General features: G+C 39.3%; 1 protein-coding gene across 13 annotated transcripts in view; it reads right to left on the bottom strand.

Annotated features, from left to right (window-relative positions):
- The window catches only part of WDPCP (WD repeat containing planar cell polarity effector), a 164,685-nt gene that overhangs the window by 48,623 nt on the left and 92,140 nt on the right, over positions 1-23,922 (bottom strand). For all 13 annotated transcript variants that reach the window (XM_085576151.1, XM_085576146.1, XM_085576153.1 and 10 more), the window contains 2 exons: positions 19,553-19,741; positions 16,926-17,049 (listed from right to left, as the gene is read on the bottom strand). In XM_085576151.1, coding sequence (XP_085432277.1) covers positions 16,926-17,049; positions 19,553-19,741 — 313 coding nt within the window. The remainder of the gene's footprint in view (positions 1-16,925; positions 17,050-19,552; positions 19,742-23,922) is intronic.

Here is a 23,922-nt window from a genome sequence, read left to right as displayed (position 1 = left end):
AGACTATCTATAAAATGCTCTTTACAAACCAAGTGTTGCAAATAGCAATCACATTTATTTCATAAATTATTATAAATTGAACTGCTTTAAAAGAAGGCAGATGTTACAAAGAAGAGTGACAAACTCTTTTTGCTTTATTTAGGCCAATAGTATTCAATCAGTCAGGAATATCCAACATTTTTTAACCTAACTTTACAAGAAGATAACTGTTATTCTGAAACCTTTTATTATGAAAATTTTTTTGGTTTTAATGTATAGAAACCATTAGAAAGAGGTCTACATAGCACGAGACCAACCTCAAGCTAATAATATCTGTTTTATAAGCACGTTTTATCTTAGGATATTTATCTTACTGTTGTTAGCACACTCACTTATCAGTTTATCAGCTCCTCAAACAAACAAAATACCCCCCAAATAAAAGCTTCTCCCTTTTGTTCTTGTGCTGCAGTCACCAGGTACAACATTTGCTCTCTGAAATGGAATCTGCAGGGCCCTGGTGTTGAGCAGCATCTTCCCACCCCTCCTCCTCCTCACCTCTCACTGCCTGGCTCACAAAAACTCCAGCAATCGAGGCTGATTTGACTCTTGAAAAGCAGAGATAAGGAAATCCACCTGCAAACCATGAAGTTCAGCCACTTGTCTGGTCAAAGTGACAGGCAACAGAAATATGACCTTCAAGATCAGAACTCCGAAACTGCGATTAACTACGTAGGACACATAGGAAAACATTTCCCTGCAAGCCATTTAGTAGGTATAAAACTAAAGAATACTGTTATTATATGCATTTTGTATGTATTCTAAAAAGTATAAAAATATTTCTGTTAGTATGGGTAAGGAAATCAAGGGGAAATGGGACTAATAGAACAACAGGCATGTAGGTCAAAAATGGTCAAGGCAGAAGAGGAATCCAGACTTGCTTTCCATGGTGAAGTGACAAACCTGCTGCCTGCCTGTATTTTGGGAATATGACTTAACTGAAAAGATGCCAGAAAATAATTTAAAAATAAAATAAAATAAAATATATAAGTAATAAAAAAATATAATATTATGCGTAACTTCAGAAAGGCTATTCTGTTCACTGGCATGAATAATAAGTGAATTAAATGCTTGGGATTTCCTTCTGTGGGAGGTTCATAAATACAGTATTTTAAACACTGTTGATCAAAAAAATGTGTATGGATTGCAGCATGCAGAGAAGGGACAAAAAGTCTCTTTGGTTTTTAGAAAATGTTCTACAAATATGTAAAAAGACAATTTTTTTTTCATCTGTATTCTACAACCCCCAAATTGAATGCGGTCACTTAAAGATAGAGATATATTTTTCAGACTGAAAATGGTCAACTTGCAAACATTTAACATTTAACTTGAAAAAATATTTAACCATAATATTTAAGTGTCTTGTAAGACCTCCAAGAACCAGGAAAATAAAACAAAAATTACGTGGAGGGAGGAGGAAGGGAAGGGAGAGGGAGCTCATGCAGGCAAGCAGTATAGTGCAGAAAAGATGGAAACATTTCTTTAGGGACTAGTTACAACCAACAAGCCTTCTTAGACATGCTCATCGACCATGTAAGCATATTCCTTGTGCTGGGCTGATAAAGGAGGGCTGCAGCAGCTTTTTCCTTGTCTTCAATAAGAGTACACAACATTTAGAAAATAATCTGCAGAGGAAGAGCTGTGGCACAAATAATATTTATAAGGCAATCCATTTTAATGGAAGAAATTTCAGAGTCCTCCTCATCTCACAGTCCAATCAAGAGTGATATGCATTCAAAAAGTGGATATTAAATATGCACTGAGCAAACAGAACAGGAAAAAAATGAATATTGAAATAATTTACATGTAATCAAACTACACTGAAATTAAGTTTTAATTGTTCAGTATTCCATGATGCATATGCAGATTTTAAAGTATTCAGAATATCAATCAAGTGTTTACTTACATCAGGCAATTGTATTTAAGCATACAAAACAGATGATGAAAATATGTTCAATCAGCTACACCTCCCAACATTTACTGCTGGGTTTACGTGATCACTTTTAATTCAGTTATTTCATTTAATATTTCAATTTAATAGCTCATTCTTTCATTCAATTTCTAGGCATCTTGCCCATTTCTTAAACACAATAATAATAATTATTCATAAAAGGAGCTGTTTCCTCATAAATTCTCATATCAGCAATTTTTGGAACAGAAATGGTTTTCATGCTTTTTTCCCCCCTCAAAATATGTTGTTATTATCTGAAATATTTTCCTTTTAAATTAGACAATATTCAAAAAAAGAATAACATCTGCAAAATGACTCTGAACTCCATTCTGCTGGAATTCCAAGCCAGAATAATTAGAGATTATCAGGTTAAAGAACCTAAAAATTGCGTGGCTGGGTTGCTAAGTGGTTGATTTAAATGGGGACAGATTAGTTTTTCACCAACTGTTGAACACAACACCACTGATTTAGGCATGCAGCTGTATGTCAGCTTCAGAGCCTGTTTACAAAACCAGGGCTAAAAGGACTTATATATTTCACAGGAAAAATTCTCATGTGTAATGGTCCTTAAAATGACAACCCTGAAATTCTGTTGAGCTCCAATAAGATACTTTAATGTAAAATCTCAGTAAATTCTGAAGACTTAGACTGCTGTGTAATCCATTGTATATAAAGTATAGTATTAGTCAAAGATTTATATCCTGCATTTTATACTGAATGCTGAAAAAGGGGTATTTAAGAGTTCCTGGAGACGAATAAAATACATCAGCACATATTTTCTTTAAAAAAACCCAGATAAACAAACAAAGAAACTCAATTTAAGCAAATGCCAACCAGAACCCAAAATGATTCTACCCTAATGAGTTCAGTAGGACGGCCTAGTTTAAATAAGGTGGTTGTAGACAACTGGATGCAGTCTGAAGACCAGGAACTCTCCAAAGAACCTATTTTGTGCTTCCTCCTGCCCAGTAACTCTTGCTGCTCCCCAGAGCACCCTGGCAGAGCATCCTGCAGACAAGGCTGTCCTCCTCCCAGCCCAGGTGTGAGCAAGGGGCCGTGTGGACCATGCACGTGTCTTGATTGGCACAGCTTCCGCCTGCTGAGCTGTCCCTGTAGCTTTTTGGGACATAGATAACCTCCTGCATTCTATTTAACCCCGGCTGGTTGCTGATTTCCACAAAACTTGCAGGCATTTGCTTATTTCTGAGACTTCTACCCTCTGTTAAATGGGCTGAGGTTCCCCAGAGATCCTGGAATTTAGCAGGGAAGTGGCAGAATGGGTGCACTGGAGAGCTCTGAGATGCCAGCAGTATTATTTTGCCAACCTGCTGCTATTATGCCACTATGCATTTAGATGATGAGCTCTTTTGAAGAGGACACCCAAACCTCTGAGGAGGGTTCACAGCCTGGTTACCTTCTGAGATACCGACCAAGAGAAAGTGCTGCAGAGCACACCAAAGGCTAATGGAAAAACAGCCACCGGGTCTCTGTGTGGGTGAGTCAAGGGGATAAGCTCCTAAATTGTATCCCAAATTGTATTCTAGATGTAGGAGCTCTAAAGGTTGTCCAGGTATAATCTATACATCCCTTCAGGCCCAGATTTAGCAAAGCATTAATGCATGGGTTTATGACCTATAATTTTCCACGGGCCCTAAATATGGGCATGTTAAGTGAAGTGCTGGGTTTGTGGCCTGAGTGACTTGTTCAAACAGAAATCCCCTATGGAACCTTTCAAAGGTCATACACAAATTGGTCTCAGGTAAAGGCAGTGAATAACCATGAGAAAATACAGTATACAAATACAAAAATACAAGTGTCTCAAGGCACCCAAAATTTCAGTCATTTGAAAGATCTCTGACCTAAAGGAAGTCCACCCATAGCTTTATAGATTGTTTGGTGTAGAACTGAATGTCCTTCACATCAAAGGGTACCCTCTGGTTTGAAGCAAGAAAGCAAACAAGCAAACCAAATTAAAAAAATAGGAAGAAAGAGAAAGCTAATAAGGGGAGCCAGACAGAATGACTCTCTGGCCAGAGGAAGCCCTTGAGGGCTTTAACTGGTTGTGAATTTCGAGGTCGTTCCCAAACCAACCATGAAAAAAGTTAATAATCATTGTATGTTGTTCCTATCTTCTGGGGTGATATTCTGCTCTAGAAAACCAATATATATTCTTGAGTGAAATAGTTCAGGTGACTCTGCCTTACACACTGCTCAGGACAGAATTTGGAGTCAGACTTTCAATTAATTTTTGAATAATAAGTGATCACTTAATAATAAGTGATCATTTTAACCTTTAAAATACATACTTAGCAAGAAAGAGTTTACATGTATGAAATATTCTAGAAAAAGTGTGGGTCTAGGTATAAATGAAGATATGTCATTTATTTATTGAACTTTGCTGAAATTAATTATAAACCAGCACTCTGGATCTGCCTTATACCTACACTGAAGAAACATTTGTTTAAAGATCCTGATTCTGTGAACATTTATGCCACACACTTCCCTTGTGATGCTGGTCATTCATGTTGGCTTGGGTTCTTGTAGGATGGGCCACTGAAGAGTGTGACTGCATCCCCTTGCTGCTGTGAATGAGAATTCTTTCATACCTGACAAGTGCTCCAAAATTTTCCAGAGCAGGTGCCCTAAAAGTCTGGTCAACAGAAATTGATTACTCTCATAAAATATTATTATGTAAATTGAAATTATTAAAATTTGTATCTTTTAAAACTAGATCCTGTCTTTTATTGTAATCTGTACTTCCTTTCTATTTCCTGCACTCTTTATTTCGTTTTTCATCCTCATTTTCCTTCAAGAGAACATATATTTTTTTTTGTTGCCATAGCAGTGTTTCCCTACCTTGCAATTTTATCATCGTGGCTTTCCTTCAGGTTTCTCTAAGCTGCAACCAAAACCCACCCAGCAAACAGAGGCTTCCCCCACCCCCAAACCTCTTCATTCCTCCAACCTCTCACTACTTAGTAACTTCTCAACAGCCTATCTTTATCTTTAAATACAGACACACTCCAACATATTCTTCCGAAGTACTCTGGGCTAAAAACAGGTGTTAATTAAAAATGCTGATAAGAGTCAGTGACACCTGTTGTTTCACATTTATTTTACTCAACCCTGGCTGTTAAATCCTAGCCTTTATTGCATTAATTCGTTTCTGCTTTTCTTCTTTTCCAGCTTTATCCCTCTCACTCTGGTGATCATGTAAACTTAACAGTATGTCCTGAAAGCTGGATTTTATTGAGCAAACATATCAGCATGTCTACACACTAAAGACAGCTATATAACAGAGGCCCAGTATCATCACTGTGGTTAAGGATGAGTTGCTGCCTTTATAATAAATCCCTATTGTGTACGTGTGATATCTCTGCAATTTCGAGCAGCAGCAGATGGAAATTTGGTATTAAAGTTAAGATGAACAGGCCCTTTTCCTCCTTGGCTTTCTATGAGGTACAGGGCCAATTCTCCCTCATGCCTGACGTTGGATAAGATGTGCTTTTTTAGTGCTAAGACTTCTCGGAGAAAATATATTACCTCAATATTTTCTAAAGCTGGCTGCCTCAAGATAAATATCTACAGAACCATGGTGCAGGGCCAAATTTTGAATCACTTGCTGAATTATGGGTCCATTAGAGTATATTTACCTTTTCCATCTACGTTTGTCAATAAACAAATTATTTCTTTATAATAAAATAATGCAGTGGTAATGTTCATACAATTCCCACACTTAACAGTTCCACTGCAGCAAATATAGCCACAGAAGAGCCAGACAAGATACTGTCTGGAACTTTGTATGAAATTTGGCACATTTTTGAGGGAGCAGATGGAAAGCTATTGAATCTGAGGTGCTTTTTCTGCACAGCATCATGTTCAGAACATAAAACACAGGAACAGCCTTTTGCTGAGGCTGAAGCACTCCTGACCTAATCCCTTACCATTAGCTGGGAGAGAATATTAGAACAGGGCAAGCATATGGTGATGCTTCCCTAAGTAGGCTCCACTCTCCAACAATTTATGGTTCAGGGATTTGCTGAGCCAGAGGTGGTTTCCAGGCTGGTGTTCCTCAGTGAATTCCTCTTCTCTGAACCTTGCCTTTGAACTCACATGCAATTCTATCATCCACAACATCCTGTGGTAAGGAGGTTCATATTTTAATTATACGTTATGTGAAGAATCACTGTATTTTGAAATGGCCACGTGTTAGCTTTGCTTGATGACCTCTATTTTTTTGCATTAGAAGAAGCAGTGAGCAGTCATTTACTGTGTTCTTTCTCCCTAACACTCATAATTTAATAGATCTCTATCCCTGCTGCTCCTCTTTAGGTTGAGGAGTTCTAGTCTATTTAGCCATTCCTTTCACTAAAGCTATTTCAGGCCTTTAATCATCCTGGCTGCCCTTCCTAAACCTTCTTGAGTTCTACTATATCCTTTTACAGATTGTGGAACTCCAAAACTACACACAAAATTCAGGTGAACTGAAGTTCACTATTTTCTCGTCTAGTTCTTTTTCTAAGAATTCCTAGTTTGCAGTGTGCTTTTTGTACTTCTGCTGAGCACTGAACTGAGTATTTTATAACTGTAGAATTATAGGAGCAAATTCTTCTTCCAGAATAATGTTGAGCTCAGATTGCATCAGGTTACACATGAAGTTTGGAGTCACACACCACTGCGAAGTGCTAAAATAATAATAATTCTGATATATTTCTGATATAATAATTCTGATATAATAATTATAATAATAATTTTGAATAATAATTCAAAGTGCTTCACTTTGAATTTATTTACATTTAATTTTATATTAAATTTTGACACTATGTCACTGCATCCTGCGAAGCCCTTTTGCTGTTCTTCACAGCAGGTCCTATCTTTGCTAGTGTTAATAATTTAGTGGCATTAGCAAATGCTGGCAGCTCACTGTCTGCTCCCTTGCCAGGTTACTTATAAGAACAGATCTGCTCTACTTGTAATTTCCATTGGTGACCTCCACGACAACTGACCATTTACTCTTGCTCTCTTTCTTACCTTTTAATTAATGAATTATCTATGAAACGGAAGTTTCCCTCTAATCCTGTGTCAGCTTAGTTTCTTTAAGACATATTGGTGAGAGACCTTCCAAAAAGGTCTTCAGTGGTCAAACTTCCCTCAGTAGCAGCTGGATAGCCATTATTCACATGATTGCTGACATCAAAGAATTTGAGTTTTGAGACGTGCCTTGCCTTTACAGAAATCCTGCTGACTCTCCCCCCAATACGTTATTTGTCTGTATGTTCACACATTTTTAAAACATAGTTTCTGCTCATTTCACTGCTACACAGGCTGGACTTACAGGGCATAGTTCTCCAAGGTCTCTCCAGACCGTTTTGAAAACGAGCTTAATATTTTCCCTGTTTTTGTCCTCAGGTGCTAATGTCATTCTAAATGTGAGGTTACACACCACAGATGTTTTATCCTTTACTACCTTTAGAAATTTTGAAATAATTTTACCTACTCCTGGTCATATATTACTATTTATCTATCTCTAGTTGATACTTCAGCACTTACCAGTGTAAACCAAGAAATATCCCCATTCTCTCCTGTCTTGGCCAACTGGTCAAAAGGAGATTTTCAAAGAGAACTACAGGCTTGTCTACTTTTTGTATCTTTTTGTAAACCTTTCTTGATATATTTTTCTTTAGTCTATGTGCCTCTCTCATTCTATTACAGAAACTATCTGAGCATCTCAGTTCTTTCTGTTAACTGGCCAGTAATAATGTTATACCGGAGCTAGACATTTACAGTGCAAATCATTCCATTTATCTTCAAACAGCTTACCTTTACATGGCTAATTTAAGCTAATTAGGTAGGCTCCTTTTGTAGTTAATTGATAGGGATAGGCACTGACGTTTGACTCTTCATGCTTATCTGAGATATCTCCCTTCAATGGGATTACTCATCCTTTGGGTGCCCATGTCTTCATCCTAACTACAGAGGAAGCCCAGATGAGCATGTAGGACACATAAATTCTACATTATTAAGGCATGAGAGGTGCACCCCCAAGACACTACGTGCATTTATTGGACAAATGACTATTGCTGACTTTTTTCTACATTTTCCTTTTTGTGTTCTTTCCTTCACAGGCTCTTGGGTGCTGAAGAACCATAAAAGGCAGATCTGCATTTGAAGACAGCAAGCCTAGGGCTGCCTGACTATTCAGTTAGCTCTCCCTGCAGGGCACTGGATGGAAATGGGAGAAAAGTCAGAAAAAACTCTGAGGGAGTGAGAGAAAACTCTGATCTGATGAGCTGAGTTCACAACAGAATATTGCCAGATGGTCCACATACAGGAAAGGGAAGTGTAATGGTGGGGCTCAGGAAGACCTTTAAGATGAATGGAGGAAAAGTATCTTGGTAGAGAGATGAGACATGAATTGATCTAGATAAACTTCAAAGAAAAAAATAAAAGTCTTAAATTCAGTTCTTGGTCAGGACCTCAAATTAGAGATTTTTGAGTGTCACTCTGAAAGATGCTATTAGTGACTAGGTGGAATTGATGGAGAGGGAGAAACTGATGACCTGGGAAGGCTTTCAACAGCTGCTTGAGGATGGAGATATGCTGCTAAGAACTAATTTTTGAGGGTTTTGTCCATGAATATGATATATTTGCAGTGTTTCTGCACTCAGTGTATGCCCAAAGCCTTCAAGATTTCGGGAAAATTGCACAGCTAGTACAGCAGGAAAAAGCCACCTTACAAGGGCAGATTATCAGTTACACAACGCAACAATGGTCTCAATGTGGGCTCAGCTTCTGAAAGCAGCAATATCAAAGTCAGATTAACCAGCACGTGGGACTAGACTTGGCACAAACAATATCAGTGTAGCTATTTCGTGTTCCTTTTTTTTCGTGCAGTCCCACGGGTGGGGACGCAGAGAGAACTGGATGACTTCTGGCACTCTGGGCCACCACACTGCATCTGCTGCTGGCTGTGCAAAGTGGCTCCAGGTGACAGCAGCTCTGGGACTGCTCCAAGTGTGTCTGAGGGGCCTTTCTTCCTCTCCTCCGAGCAATGTCTCTCCCATCAGGTTGAGCAGCAAATCTTGCCCAAATCCCTGACAGCGATTTGTCGTGGTTTATCTTCATGGCATTTCGTTCTCAAGCAATTATATCATTGTCCCCCCACCCTAATATTTTGCTCATTATTTCTTACATTGCAATCATTGCCAGAGAATTAAATCCTAGAGTCATTCCTGTAGCATCAAAGTATCTGACTGAAATTGAAAACTGTTGGAACTGCTTAAAGAAAAGAAATCATTAACAACATAGGACTGAAGTAAAGACAGTCTAAACTTTTTATGAGATCTTCAACCTCTTTGACTGAAAAAATAACCTACTTCCATTAAATAGGTGCCTTTATTTCTTGTTTCTAAAACAGGTCAAGAAACATGACCAGGGGAATCTTTTCATGTATAGTTCCATCACAGCAATATGAATTCTCATTTAACAGTGCTGTGGTAATGTGAAAACCTTTGGTTTTGATCGTTTTTCAAAAGATGACAAAAAATTACTCTTCAAAGTCCTCTCCAGAAGGTGCTACTTTAGTGAAAATGCTACTACTGAACTTACTCCCATAGAGATGAATTCTGTTCATGTGGCCACCATAGAGAACCTGACTGTCATCAATGATCATTTTATCTGAAGGCATAATTTAATGCCTAATAGGTTACCTTATGAATATAAAAGACATTCTTAGTCCTCAACCATGTCATCATTAATGTTTATACATATTTTGTGACACACTACGTACCAATATAATTATAGATTCTACTTCTAGGGTGCTCTTAAAAGGGACCATAAAAGCTCTTTGCTCACTCTGTCTCTCAGTTCCATACAGTTGGCAGCAGATGGGATTAAGAACTACTCCTATAGAGCTGAGGCATTTTTTTTACCTTTGATTTAGGGTCCTATTTAGGATGGAAATACTCACAGTGAGTATCTACTTTGGAGATTGCAGTGTAGTGATACAGGAACCTGCTTACCAAGGGGTAGTTAGTACTGCATTAGTGATGTACCTGCAGGGCAAAAGAGCTTTATTTTAGCTTTTCAAAGGCTGTCTTGGACTTAAGTGATAACTGTCTGTGTCCAGGCATAGTGTCTTGTAGTATAGAAGTGCACTTCAGAACTCTTGAATAATAAAGTGATTAATGAAGATCAGTGGTGGCTGGAAGCAGGTCTCCCTGATGCTAATGACCACTTACCTTCTCGTCTTCTTTAAGAGTGTGTTTCTTTACAAAGGAGCCCTATCAAGTCCTGTGGGCAAAGTCATATCACTTGATGAATGTTCTGCCCAATATGAAGATAATTTTTTGCATTTACCCAGTAGCATCTTACATGGAACATTGCAAAGAGTAAAACACTTCTGAGATTTGTGAAGGAGTGAAAACAGCAAAAGTAAAAACGTGGTGGAGGTTCTCATTTTTGGATTCATACAAAGGAGAATCTTTCATTAATACATCCAAAATTCTACCAGTGAATGTGATCAGAGTTGCACCTTTCTCTTGAAAGATGAAAAAGCACTATGTTGTTATTTACAACAAAGCTTTGCTTTGTAGGTAAACATATTTGTACTATGAAAAAAACAAATTACATTCTCTTAGTGAAATTATCAGATTGAAAGGTGCAAGTGGTTTTGAATCTCAGTATTTTATCATGTAGGAAATATAAAAAGAAAAACAATCCTTAAACTGGGTATTCACAAACACAAAAATGAAATTACAAAGGAGGAAAGGGCACAGCAGAATGGCAGAACTGTGTCTGCATTTTAATTCTGCAAGTCCTGCGCTGCATTTCAGACTTTACTTTCTAGCCCTGCCTTCTCACTCAAAAAATGGAACACACCAGAGCAGGCGTGTGCTTGTGCCTGTGTGCCCGTGTCAAACAAACAAGATAATTTCATGCATTGGAAAATACGACAAGGGCAATTTACGACTGCTTGATCAGAGTGAAGCTAAGCCGTGAGTCAGCGCTGCCGCAGTTCACGGGTGGAAAATGGTTCCGTCCTTTCCGCGCTCCCTACGCCGGGCTGGGAGACTGGGGCAGGAGTGCTGCAGCCACTCCCCGGTCACACAAATACACCTAGCAAAAGGGTGGGGGCAAAAAGGGAGGCTACAGCTCCCCAAGGCTCCCCAATAAATCCACCTCTGCTCAACATTTTACATAATGATATAATGCGTTATTATAAGCAGTGACATCATAATGAAATACCAGAGTGCTACTGAAGTGGCAAGGAACACCTAAGATACATTTCTATACTTGTAATTCAGTTCCTGTATTTTTTAATTATAGATAAGGATTTAGAGGGAAAATAATTATTCATTCTATAAATACTGTTGTAATGGATCCCTGGTATATAATTAAGAGGCCTTTAATTTTAATTTTGTATACTGGAATGCTTGTTTTTGGAGGTATTCCATATTTTACATTCAGGGCCTGCAAACCTCTAAGTTTCTATTTTAGTGGAAGCTGAAGATGACGTGTGGTTAGCAAATTTAAGAACTTAGCTTTCATAATGACGGACACAAATAAAATGGCTGAATGCAATATATTGTGAAGAATTTTCCTTCCTTCCAATTGCAATCTGTTTCAATTGTGCTGTCAGTGTTCCTTTGCCCATCTCAGTTTGGATGGAGCATCTTCCTTCTAAAGTGCCCTCATGCCTGAAGAGGATTCCCAGCATTTTCTAGAAACTGACCTCATTGATGGTAGAAAAATAGCTAGACTATGATCTCCCTGAAAATGTGGAAATGGATGTCCCCAGTTATTTTCAACTGAACATACAACCTATTGGCCTACAGTGAAGAGTAAAATCACTGGCACTTGATTTTTGCTAGGTGAGGATAGCCCTTCTGAAAAGGTAACTGTATTTCTCAGTTCTAGTAAATACAGACACTCGCATCTTTAAAAGTACAACAATAAATGGAACTTTTCAAAAAGTACAACAAATAATAAATACATATAATAAAAGTACAACAATAAATGGAACTTTTAGCAGACTCAGCAGGCAGGTCAAAGACTGTCTCAGCATGTAGAATGAATTAATATTTCTCTCCCATGAGCTGGTCCTTCTAAGAAGGCTTAAGGCATATTGGTGGGGTATTCAAAGGAAAGCTGGAGAGTGGGGTGAAACCTTTTGTTTATATGAGCATTTTTCAAATTTAGATCTCAAAATATTTAAGCATTTTAATGTTTTAATCTTGTATGAAAGACTCCGCCCTTCCCTGTCCATCCCTGGTGTGCCTGGTCTCCTCCACAGCCCACCACACACATCCTAAGCTGTCCTCCCCATGTGGCTCTGGGCTGCCACCCTGCCTCTCCTGCAGGACACTGGACATTCCCACACCTGCCTTCAGGCCTGTGTCCCCAGTACTTTGTCTTTTACTCATGCTCCTGACCCCACTTCTCTGCCTCTTCCTACCAAACCTCTGAGCTCTTCCCCTTAGGTCCTTGTCTTCTAGGTTTAACTTTTGTGAATCTGCTGCTTGCTCTTCCTGAAGCCCAAATGAACTGCAGAAGACCCCACTCCATTACAAGAAACACTTTCTGAATATCAGCCACATAATTTAGAAAGCACTATGTTTCCTCCATTTGCTGCTCTATGGGTACCAAATGATCACTTTGCTTTAGTCTCTTCACACTCACAAGAGATAACAAAAGCCCCCTAATGCTGCATCAAGTTTATAATCTCAGTTTACAGGGCTTCTGCATCCAAGTCTTCTGGTTTGGTCATACAGACACATTCGTTGTGATGAAAAAAATCACTCTGAAGAGGTACATTAACTATTTGTGACTAGTCTGCAGGTATTCATGATAAATGAAAATGGGTAAAAAGTGAATAAATCAAATAGAATCATAGGAACATCTAATATCTTGAGTTGGAAGGGACCCACAAGGATCATGAAAGTCCAGTTCCTGGCCCTGCACAGGTCAGCTCCAAGAATCACACCTTGTGCCTGCAAGCACTGTCCAAACACTCCTTGAGCTCTGTCAGGCTTGGTGGTGTGACCACTGCCTGGGGAGCTGTTCCACTATAAAAGCACCCTCGGGGTGAAAAACCTCTTCCTAATATTCAGCCTAACCTTCTCCCAGCACAGCTTCAGCCCTTTCCCTCAGGTCCTGTCACTGGTCACCAGAGTGAAGAGATCAGAGCCTGCCTCTCCACTTTTCATGAGAATGCTGACCACAATGAGGTCTTCCCTTGGTTTCCTCTTCTCCAGGCTGAGCAAACCAAGGGACCCTTCTGGCTGCCAGGGCACTGCTTTCCATCAGTCAGGAGCCCCAGGTCCCTTTCCATGGCACTGCTCTCCAGCCTCTCATTCCCCACTCTGCACATCCAGGTGCAGAATTTGCCACTTGCCCTTGTTAAACTTCTCAGGGTTGGTGGCTGCCCAGTCCTCTCCTTTGTTGAGGTCTCTCTGCAGCCTCTCCCTGCCTTGGAGGGACCAAGAGCTCCTCCCCTCGTGCACTGCCTGTGACTGGCTCAGTGTCCCTCCCAGTCCTGTGTCCAAGTCTTTTATGGAGATGTTGAAGAGCACAGGACCAAGGATGGAGCCCTGCAGGACCCCAGCAGTGACAGGTCCCCAGCCTGATGTCACCCCGCTCACTGCAGCCCTTTGTGCCCCAGCCTGAGCTCACCCATGCCAGGATGAGTTTATCCAGCTGGGGATGGACATTCTGTCCAGAAGGATCCCATGAGAGACAGTATCAAAAGCTTGACTGAAACCCAAAAGTGAAACATAAGCTGGCTTCCCTTGGTCAGCTGGGTGGGTCATCCTGCCAGAAAAGGAAATCAGCTTTGACAAGGAGCACTTTCCTGTCACGAGGCTGTGCTGGCTGTGACCAAGGAGTGCATTGTCCCTCAGGTGCTCTTCAATACCTCCCAGAAGAATCTTCTCCATAATTTACCAGCCACTGAAGTGAATGTGACAGGCCTGAAGTTTCTAGGGTCATCCTTCTTGCCCTTCTTGAAAACTGGGACAATGTTTGCCAGCTTCTGGTTAGCTGTGGCCTCTCCGGATTCCCAAGACAATTCAAAAATCATGGGGACAGGCCTCACAATGACATCATCCAGCCCTGGAGTGTTCTCAGGTGAATCCCAGCAGGCCCCACAAGCTCATGGAGCACTGGAATGGTCCTCATGGCTCAGGTCAGGGCACTGGGGCTCCCTTACCCCATCAGTGGTGTTGGGGACAGAGACAAAGAAAGCATTAGACATCTTTGCTTTATGGCCCCGTTTGTGAGGTGGCCATCCTCATCCTGTACCAGGCTGATGTTATATACATTTTTGATATTAATGTATTTTTAAAGCCCTGTTTTTATGGTCTCCCACAGCTCTGGGCATCTTCAGCTCCAGCTGAGCTTTGGCCACATGAATTTTCTCCCTGCAGTGGTGAACAGCACCTCTGTATGCCTTCCATGTCACCTGAGCTTGCCTTCCCTGACAAACAGGCAGTGGGAGGAACTCCCCATTTTCAGTGCCCTCATGGGCATAACATGGTTACCTGAGAAGGCAGGAGCATAATTCCCTTCTCACTTTTCTCCTGTTCTGGATCAGGCTGGCAGGAGTGCCTTGCCTCGCCAGTCTACCCCAGAGAGAGGTAACAGCAGCAGCTGCAGCTTCCATGTGCCTGAATCAGTGGGCACTGTGCCTCCCTGTGATCCTCCTAGACATTGCATCATGCCTGGATGGCATTCAGTCACCCAGAGCCATGGTTTACCATTCCCCAACAAATCTGTAGTTCTCTCTGCTTAGCCTACATCTAAAGCATCCTAGTCACTTCAGAAAACATCTAAAAGGAAATAAACACCAATTAAGGCACAGCCACTTTAATGCAATAATGATCAGCTCTGAACATCATTTCCTTGCTTTCTATCAGATAAATCTCCCGTATTTGAACATTTAATTTTGTACTTAGATTATGTCTTCTGAGATAAGCTTTAAGCATTACCATCTGTTCTGCAGCAATCACATGATCCTATCACTTTGATTCGGTTGAATACAAATCCCTTTGAAAATAGGAAAACGACAAAATAACACATTTGTTCCAAAAACTGCCACAACTGTAGATTGTTCACGGGCTGCTTTACAGTGGGAGGTGAAAGACATGAGGAGACTCTGGTGCACAGCTCCTGCTGTGCCTCACGCTGTCCAGGCAGCACTCTGACACTGAAGGTTCTTGTTTTAGGAGGATTGAGTCAGTGTTTCAGCTGCAGCCTCGAGGGCTGACAGCTCAGCCAGGGCCCCATGCCTCTGCATGCCTGCTAGCACTTGGAAGCAAACCCTGAGTCAGAGGGAACACACCTTTCTCGTGCAGATGTAAGAGCACTGGGGTTACACCTCTCAGCAACCTCTGAGGCATTTTTCCTGCATCTGTCCTCTGCAGGCAACTGGCCCACGGCCACAACAACCTGGCCACTGCCACAAGAGCATCTTCCCTGCTGGTTTCTAGGAGAAAGGCCAGGACAGAGTTTGTACCCACTGTTGTGGCCATGTGTGCTAAGAAAACTCCAGCGAAGGACTGGTGCGTATTACGCAAATATTGGATCATTCTTCTACAAGGAATAATTTCCCCACTGGAATGGACCTGTTCACCAGGAAGATGATCCTCTTCAGACTCAAAATGTAGAAGACAATATAGAATACTTGTCTTCCAGATTGGAAAAAAAAAGCACATCCTATGCTATCAAAGTAACTTGCTTTGCCCATGCAGACCATGCATATACAATATGGATGAATCACTGCCAAAGGGTGCATTGTAAGTCTTTGCATTATGTCCATCTAAACTCCTTCTCAGCAAGATGTTACAAACATTTTATCATTCAGAAGGTAATTTCTCCTTATTTTCACCCACTGGATAATTCCAAAAGGGAATATCACAGCTATATTTGTGAACAGGTTGAACTGCTGCAAATCAATATTTATAATGGGTTGAAAAAGATACAACAATAAAGCAATGTGCTATAAATTCTTGCTGAATTTGTTATTATTTCTTGTTTAATATTAGAGCAGCTTCCCTGTGAAGACAAGGTGAGGAAGTTGGGACTGCTCAGCCTGGAGAAAGGAAGGTTGTGTGAAGACCCCATAGCAACCTGCCAGTATCTGAAGGAGCCCACATGGACTCTGTCAGGAACTGCAGTGGTAGGACAAGGAGTAATGGCTACAAAGTGAAAGAAGGGAAATTTAGGTTGGATACATGGAAGAAGTTCTTTACTGTGAAGGTGGTGAGGCACTGGCACAGGTTGCCCAGAGAAGCTGTGAATGCCTCTGGAAATGTTCAAAGCCAGGTTGGGTGTCCCTGCCCATGGTGGCTGGGTTGTAATGAGATGATCTTTATGGTCCCTTCCAACCTGAACCATTCTATGATTCTATACAATTCACAGACAAATTCAACATTGTATTTTCTCCTCTTATTTTAATGGCACTGAAAATTGCTGGAACCTGAATTTACATATGAGAATTTTAAAAGTGAGACTGACAGAATGATCAGATTTCAGTGGTGAAAAGACAAAATCGTCCTGGAGCATGCAGCATGCTTTTGTGTTATAGCATCTTTTTAAACTCAGTGTTTTCTCCAAGTTGTAAAGTTCTTTCTATAACTAATCTGAAAGCAGTTGGTGAATATCAATCTTTCAGAAGCATGTTAGCTTTTTTTCTATCAAGCTAAATGGGAAAGGGTGATTCATTTTAAGTGTATTGATGACAGAAGAGCTCTGAATAGCACTTTATCTGCATTACTCTATTTGAAAGGAACAAAGTGCAAGTTAAATAAACATTAACAACGAATGCATTTTTTTTTTTTTCAGGGGTGGTCCTCTTAGAAAATGTTAACCACATTAAAGTAGGTAGTTATTGAAATATGCAATCAATTTTAAGTTGATAGAAGATGAAACTGTCACTCACCTGAGCAGGTGGTGGAAGAATCTTCTTGCATATCTGCTGATGGGGTCCCTGTACTCCAGCACAGTTCTATCCAAGAGAGGCCTTGTTGGAGCATAAAAGGTTCCAAGGCTTGCCTCAAGCTGTGCTGTGGAATTCAAACACAGCAGCAATGAAACAAGTGAATTAGTTTCAATTACAACAGGTTGCTCATGTTTGCAGTCAGTCAAATTCCTCAAACAGTGATGAAATGTGATGTTGTTGAAGGACAGATGAAATTAAAATATGACAGATCGTACAAACAATCTTTGTGCATATAAACTTTGGCTTGGAGGCACAGCTGACAATGACTTTGAGCAACAAAAGCTATCAAAAGGATAAAGAAGTCTATAACACATCAAGTTCTCACCAGCAGCCTACAACTAAAGTGACTCATGAGACTAATACAGTGTGAACAAGATTGTCCAGTAGAGATCAACTCTCAATTAGCTGAAATCGTCTTTGTCCTCTTAGGCAAACAACAAGGGAGTTGAGTTTTTCAGGGATTATTGTGTTAGGTCAGCGGGTAACAGAACCCTCTTTGTGATGGCCTTGAGGTCTGAGGAACCTCCTTCGGCCCACAGTTCTTTAAAAATTTTAAATAAAAGGGCCTAGAAACCCTAAGGGTTTGACAGCATGTAGTGGTGGGAAACAGGATAACCTCCCTTGTAATCAATAAAATAAAGCCCTTTTGTTACACAAGTTCTCTCTTCTTTAAATACTTTCTGACTGCTGTACTCCACAGCTCAAGCTCTTAGGCATTTTTCTAGACATTTTTAATACAAAATTATAAACAATGCAAATAAACATGCAGTATACTTGCGTGTTCCACAGGCTTATCTGAAAGGAAATTAAATGATCAATAATATTTATGCTCTTTGACTTTTGCCTCAGAGTTAATGTGGTACAAGGCCATATAGGCAGAAAAAGGGAGAATTTGCTATATAAGTATTTGCTGTACATTTATGTTGCTCTAGAAGCAAAATATAACTCATTGTCTCATTAGGCAGAAAGAATCTCATTGATTTGCCATTATTGATGTTTGTTTGAACTAGGCATTTCTGTATTTAGTGACAATTACTCTTTACTTCCAAGCATAGTAACATTTGATTTTATTAGGCTTGATAGTACTAAATGTGCTAATAGTACTGTGTTAGTTACACAGGCAAGCTGTTAGTAAATTAGGTTTGTGTTATCTCCAATCTAGATAGTAAGATAAGTCGAACATAAAAGGTATTTTCTTTCAAAGCAGCAGTCAATTTAGATTAAAATAGAAAAACAAGCCATACTCCCTTGCCATTGCTGTTTTCTTGACAGCATGTTTTGAACTTCTGAAATATTTCAACTGACTTGGAATATGAGTGACTACTGGCACAGTTATACTTTCATTAAATAGCCCAGCTTGATGTTGAAGGCAGGATAAAGATCTCAAAGATAACTGCCCCATCACTATAAATAAAGGGTCCCACTGGGTTTTGTTAATAAAAAAGAAAACAAATTACCATGCCAAATTTGTTAGATTTAGATAGAATAACTCCTGGATAGAATAAAATTCCTTCTTCTGTAAACAGTGTTAGGGAGCTGCATGGGGGAAACACACAGACATCTGTTTATAATGTACATATTTTTAGAAGAGTATCATAGCCAGCCCTTTTCACAGGTCCTTTTCAAAGCATGTTTTATTTAGAGTTTATATGTTGTGTTTGCAACACAGAGATTTTTTTTTAATCAGATCCCACAGAATGGGATAGCTGATGGCTCGGCAGCAATGTAGGACACCTTGGAGTTTTTCTATCATCAAACACACCAGAATCCTAAGTATTCTCTCTTCCCACAAAAGATGCCTGGTCTCCAGCTGTCTGCCTGCTAGACTGGAGGATAACACCTTCACTAAATCAAGGCACTTCAAATCTTGAAGTCTATTGAGTTTCAAGATAGACAGCAAATCAAGAGGAAGGCACCACACCAGGCTTTAGCAGAGATGGGGCTAAACTTAAAATTCATAATTTCTTCTGAGAGACCCCAGCTACTACTGCAGGGGGCTAGATTACAGTGAGGACAAATGCTTTAATCCTAAAGGAGGCAGCAGAGGATAGTGTATTCAAGGCCTTTGCATCTTGTAATGAAAGAATGAGCCTTTGAAAGCACCTTAAAAAACACACTAAAATCTCTTGTCCCCACTTCAGGGAACCCTCTCTCCTTAAGTTGGTGCTGTCTCAGCATGAATATAACACAGATATTTCAATCCTGCATTAACTAACCTTTGTAACATAAGCTAAATTTAGAGAATGTAATGAAGTCACAGAATATAATGCTAGTGCTATATATATTAAGTAATGCCTATAGCATATATATATATATATATATATTACACTGTGCATTATTTTAGTGTCACTATTGATACAAACTAAAATGTAGTCAATGCATTGGTCCAGATTTTATAGAAATTACTTGTCTACAACGACATGTGATTATGAGGCACCGTAATCTGGCTGACTGTGTGGATTCTCACTACTGCCTTCTTTATACACCTAACAAACCCCTTGTCATAATCCCCACATGAATTACCAAGACAGCACAGAAATCCATTAGAAATACAAATGGTCTCTCACCTTCTGTGGCTGGTGTGAGTTTTTGTTTGAGGAGGTGGTTGCAGATGGCACTCAGGCAGATGAAGCACCGCTGGCCCATCGTGTTCCAGTCCATGGTGCTCAGGACATTGATTGCCTCCTGTATCTCATCATAACGAATGTGCTGGTGGATGATTTCCTCCAGGCCCAGCTGTCCTCTTGTGAGCACACCTTTGACAAGAGATATTACAGCCAGAGATAATGTAATATGAGAGTATGTAAACCAGTAGCTGACTCCTTTTCAGCCCAGTTAAAAAGAATGGTCATAATTTAAAATTAGGTTGATTGGTTTCAGAATTTAGTTTTTTTGTAAGAGATAGCACTTACTATCTTGGTATACTTAGACTGAGGGTGCTGGACAGCAGACAAAAGTCATCAATTAACTTGACACGTGGATATTGAATGAATGTAGCCAAAAGTCACTGGTGACATTACAGAAGGAAATTTGGCTTAGACAAGGTAGAACAAGTTTATTTGCAGTTTATCACTATTATAACAGTTTATAACTATTATAACTATTATAAGGTAGGTAATAAATTCACTTTCACAGCATCTCCTTCCTGTAGGGAAACAGTGCTGGACAACACTAAACCCCAGCATTTGTCTCACACAGATGTATCTTTGCATACAAGTGTAGAGCAGCTCCAACCTCAAATCAGTTCTTACTCAAAATTACTCTCCATTTGGCAACTACTCTGGAACTTCCTTCTAGCTTGGCAATATTCTCTAAGTGGATCATTTTTTCTGAGAGGATACCATGGAAGTTATCATCACCTTGATACTACAGACCTTTGAATTACAGTTGCACATGAAACCAAGAACAAGCTTGCCACACAAATGTTTCTTGACTTGTGGATTTCAGCTTCCAAACAGAAAAGGTGACTAAAAAGCTGCAGAAAGTAGTGTTATTTATTGTCTCAAGTAATGTTATTTATTGTCTCTGACTAACCAAATGATCATGTGACATTAGCCACACATGGCATTTTAGCAACTCCTGCTCACTTTGTGTTGCTCTGATAGAGTATTCATTATCAATACTCCTCCAAATATTAGAAAGAGACCAGAATAAATTTACTCTCTTTAAATAAAAACATAATTTCTGGGTTGGTGTTTTAAAAAATTAAAAAAAAAAAATCTCAATTTATATTCTGTAATTGTTAAAACTAAACATGTGGAAAAAGTTCTGATGAGAAAGGGAACAAGCTGAATTTCAGTACTGTTATTCAAACCATAGGGCTGGCTGGGGAAAACAAGGCCTGGTAACAGAGAAAAGCAGACCTGCTATTTATAAAACATACCTCAGAAAACTTTCATAACTACTGTGAATACTGTTTGTGAAGTGAAATAAGAAGCAAAGGGGAAAAACATCTGAATACAGCTTGAGGAGAAGTAAACTGCAGAGAACTTGCACATACAGAACTGATGTTTTTGGGGAAAAACCTTCCATATTCACATTTACTAACAGAGAAGTACTTAATTTTTTTAGCATCATTAAAGAAAGGTTTTCTATTGTATTTCACCTTATATTTGCATGTATTAAAGCCTATGGACATTATACTGGGTAACAGCCATGTTTAACTTGTTAACATCTAATACTGATGACAGACTTTATTCTTCCTAAATGTTTAGTGTTTTTAAAGTATTACAGCAGCTGGGTAATCTCCACATTAACCTCTCGGTGAAGATGAAAATACATGTTTTCATGTTAATGAAACACAATACTATATTTAAAATGCCTTTAGCGGCCAGCAATGCTGAACCACTGGCACCAGCACCATGTTTGGCCACTATCCAAGATCTGGGCTGACACCAATGACAAGAAGCTGCTTTAGGAAACGAGTTTGGCATTAGACATCAAAAATATTTGCCATTAGTGTTTGAGGGTATGTTTAATATGACTTTTCCTGAAATAAATCTAGATAGACAGCTTAATGGAGATTCACAGAACTTGTCCAAAGCCATAATGTAGCGGGAAGTTAAAAACATATTTGTCTATTCCCACTAACAGAGTTTCTTAACAGACTTCTGTGGGAAACCATTCCAAGCCATGTGTTACTCATGGATTTTATTTCAGTCCTGAATGCCTGTCTGGGTCTTGCTGTCACGAGCCCCTAATTCTTTTGCTATAACTTATTATTGCATTTCATTAATTTATTTATTTGTTCTGCATTATTTCTTAAATAGCAGAAACCTAAAAACTGCCGAGACTGTGGAGAGGGACTTACTAATCAACACAGTGTTCCCCTGGCAGTGTGGCAAACTGAGGAGATGAGGTATAAAGCTGAACACCAGGATGAAATAGAGAGCAGCACATTTTTGCACGGTGGACTACAAAGAGGGAGAGAGGGAAGAGGGGAGAGAGTTTTGTCTTCTTCCTGGAAGAGATTTTACAGTAATTATGCAGAATGAATTTTAAAATGTGATAACTTTCAGCTGTGGAGGTCAACATCTTCCCATTTGGATGCTTGACTTCTCCAGGGTGGTGCGCTCCCAGGCAACCTGCTTGGGAAAAAGAGGTGACAGCCAACTCACTGTCTAATTGATTTAGGAACGGTGCCCAGGGAGACAGTCCAATTAAGTTTACAAGCTGGCAATTAGCAGGAAAGGCCTCTAAATCCCTGCACTGAGAGCCTGCTCGCCTTGGTAAGAACATAAATGTGCTAAAGATAGCAAGGGGAAAGCTGTGCATGCTGGAAAGCTGTTGTGAGAAAACCTCACCAGGGAGGACTGAAGAAAAGCAAGGTAGAGGTGGGTAGAGTGCCTCCTGCTCAACTCCTTCCCACCAAATCAGGACAGAGATAATTTAGAGGGTTTATTTTTAATGGCCAACATGCACAAATCATCAAATAGCTGTTATAATTAGTGTTCTGGGGTACTTTGTAACTATTAAACCTGTCATTGAACTTAATGCAGCTAATTATCTCAAAATGAATGATATAACCTGTAAACAGGTTTTTTAATATTTCTTTTGGACAACAGCAATAATCTGGATCAGCTCTTTTAAAACTACACAACTATAAGTCAATCCAATATATTTCTGTTACTAACATCTTATTACATTAATTTAGCTTTTTGCAGTGCCACATTGGTTTAATTTCTTAAATTCAGTCTTTCACATTTTTAGGTCTCTGGTAATTTTAGACAGTTTTTCCCCACAACAGTACATGTGTGTCTCATTCAGTAAAGAAATTAAGTAGATTTTCAAATCTTACTATCACCTAGGTTGTTATTTTGAGTCTTTTGGCAATTTGTTTGGTTTTGTTTTTTTTATAAAAAAGGCTTCTTCCTAGTCTCAATAGCTTTATACAAAAGAATCATTAAAAACTCACATAAAGATCTACAGAAGTAATCCTGTTTTCTTGGACAGACAATGGGCAAAATGCTGAAATTTTCCAGGATGGCTGTCTGCCCTGCTGAAACACTGGCTTGGGAGTCAGAGGGTTTAAGCATGATTGTTTTTTTAGCTCTCACAATGGGCTTGCACCACTGTAACTTGCCTGACTTGAATGAAATGAATACAGTTCTCACTGATGAGCCACTGCAGGGGTTTTATTCTTAGTTCAGCCACTGTGTAACTCTTGGAAAGCCCTTGAGCTTTTCTTTACTGCTTCTTGTTTTTCTGCTTCTAAAAGGAAGTTAGTTGTGGTTTTACTCTTTTAAAGTCTCTTCGCACCTAAGAAGAGAAGCGCTATATAAATTCTAAAATTAGCATTATTACTTCTTTTATTCACAACTCCTTGCAAATTAATTGAGACACCAAACTTCTCTGAAGGTTATGAAAATCATTCTTCTTCTGTGGAAAGTCTTCAAAGGAAAAAAAAGGTGCAACTTTATGTACCAAAGCCAGGAAGAACAGAATACTGGACAAATATACATCACACATGCAAAAGAAAAAAATTTGGTAAAGAAAATAGCATTACTGTTCTATTATTAAATAGAGCTTATTTTAACTTGTTAGGGTTATTACTACAGAATGAATACAATTCTTAAGATTATATACTACAGATTAAATGAATTTTCCGGAGGAAATATTGTTATGCTTTATTAAAGTAGTGAGGAACATTATGGGATGCTGATCAGACAGCAGGTTGGGGTCTATGAATATAGTTCTTTATGTTTCACAATAATTTTATACCTTTTCCTATACATAGAACAGGAATTCATAGAATTCTTACTAAGAATTCTTACTAAGAATTCATAGAATTCTTACTAATTCATAGATACTTGCTAAGGAGTAAGTATCTGAAGATACTTACTCCTTGGGATCTTCAGATGTCTTTGGAACAATTTGCTTCTAAGGCTCACATTAAGGCTCAATTAGGGTGTTCCCAACCTTGTGGGATACAGATGTT

The sequence above is a fragment of the Lonchura striata genome, chromosome 3 (genome assembly GCF_050655825.1).
Source record: "Lonchura striata isolate lonStrDom1 chromosome 3, ASM5065582v1, whole genome shotgun sequence".
Classification (NCBI taxonomy): Eukaryota; Metazoa; Chordata; class Aves; order Passeriformes; family Estrildidae; genus Lonchura; species Lonchura striata.
The sequence above is the reverse complement of the archived record's forward strand: the minus strand, read 5'-3'. Positions and strand labels throughout refer to the sequence as shown.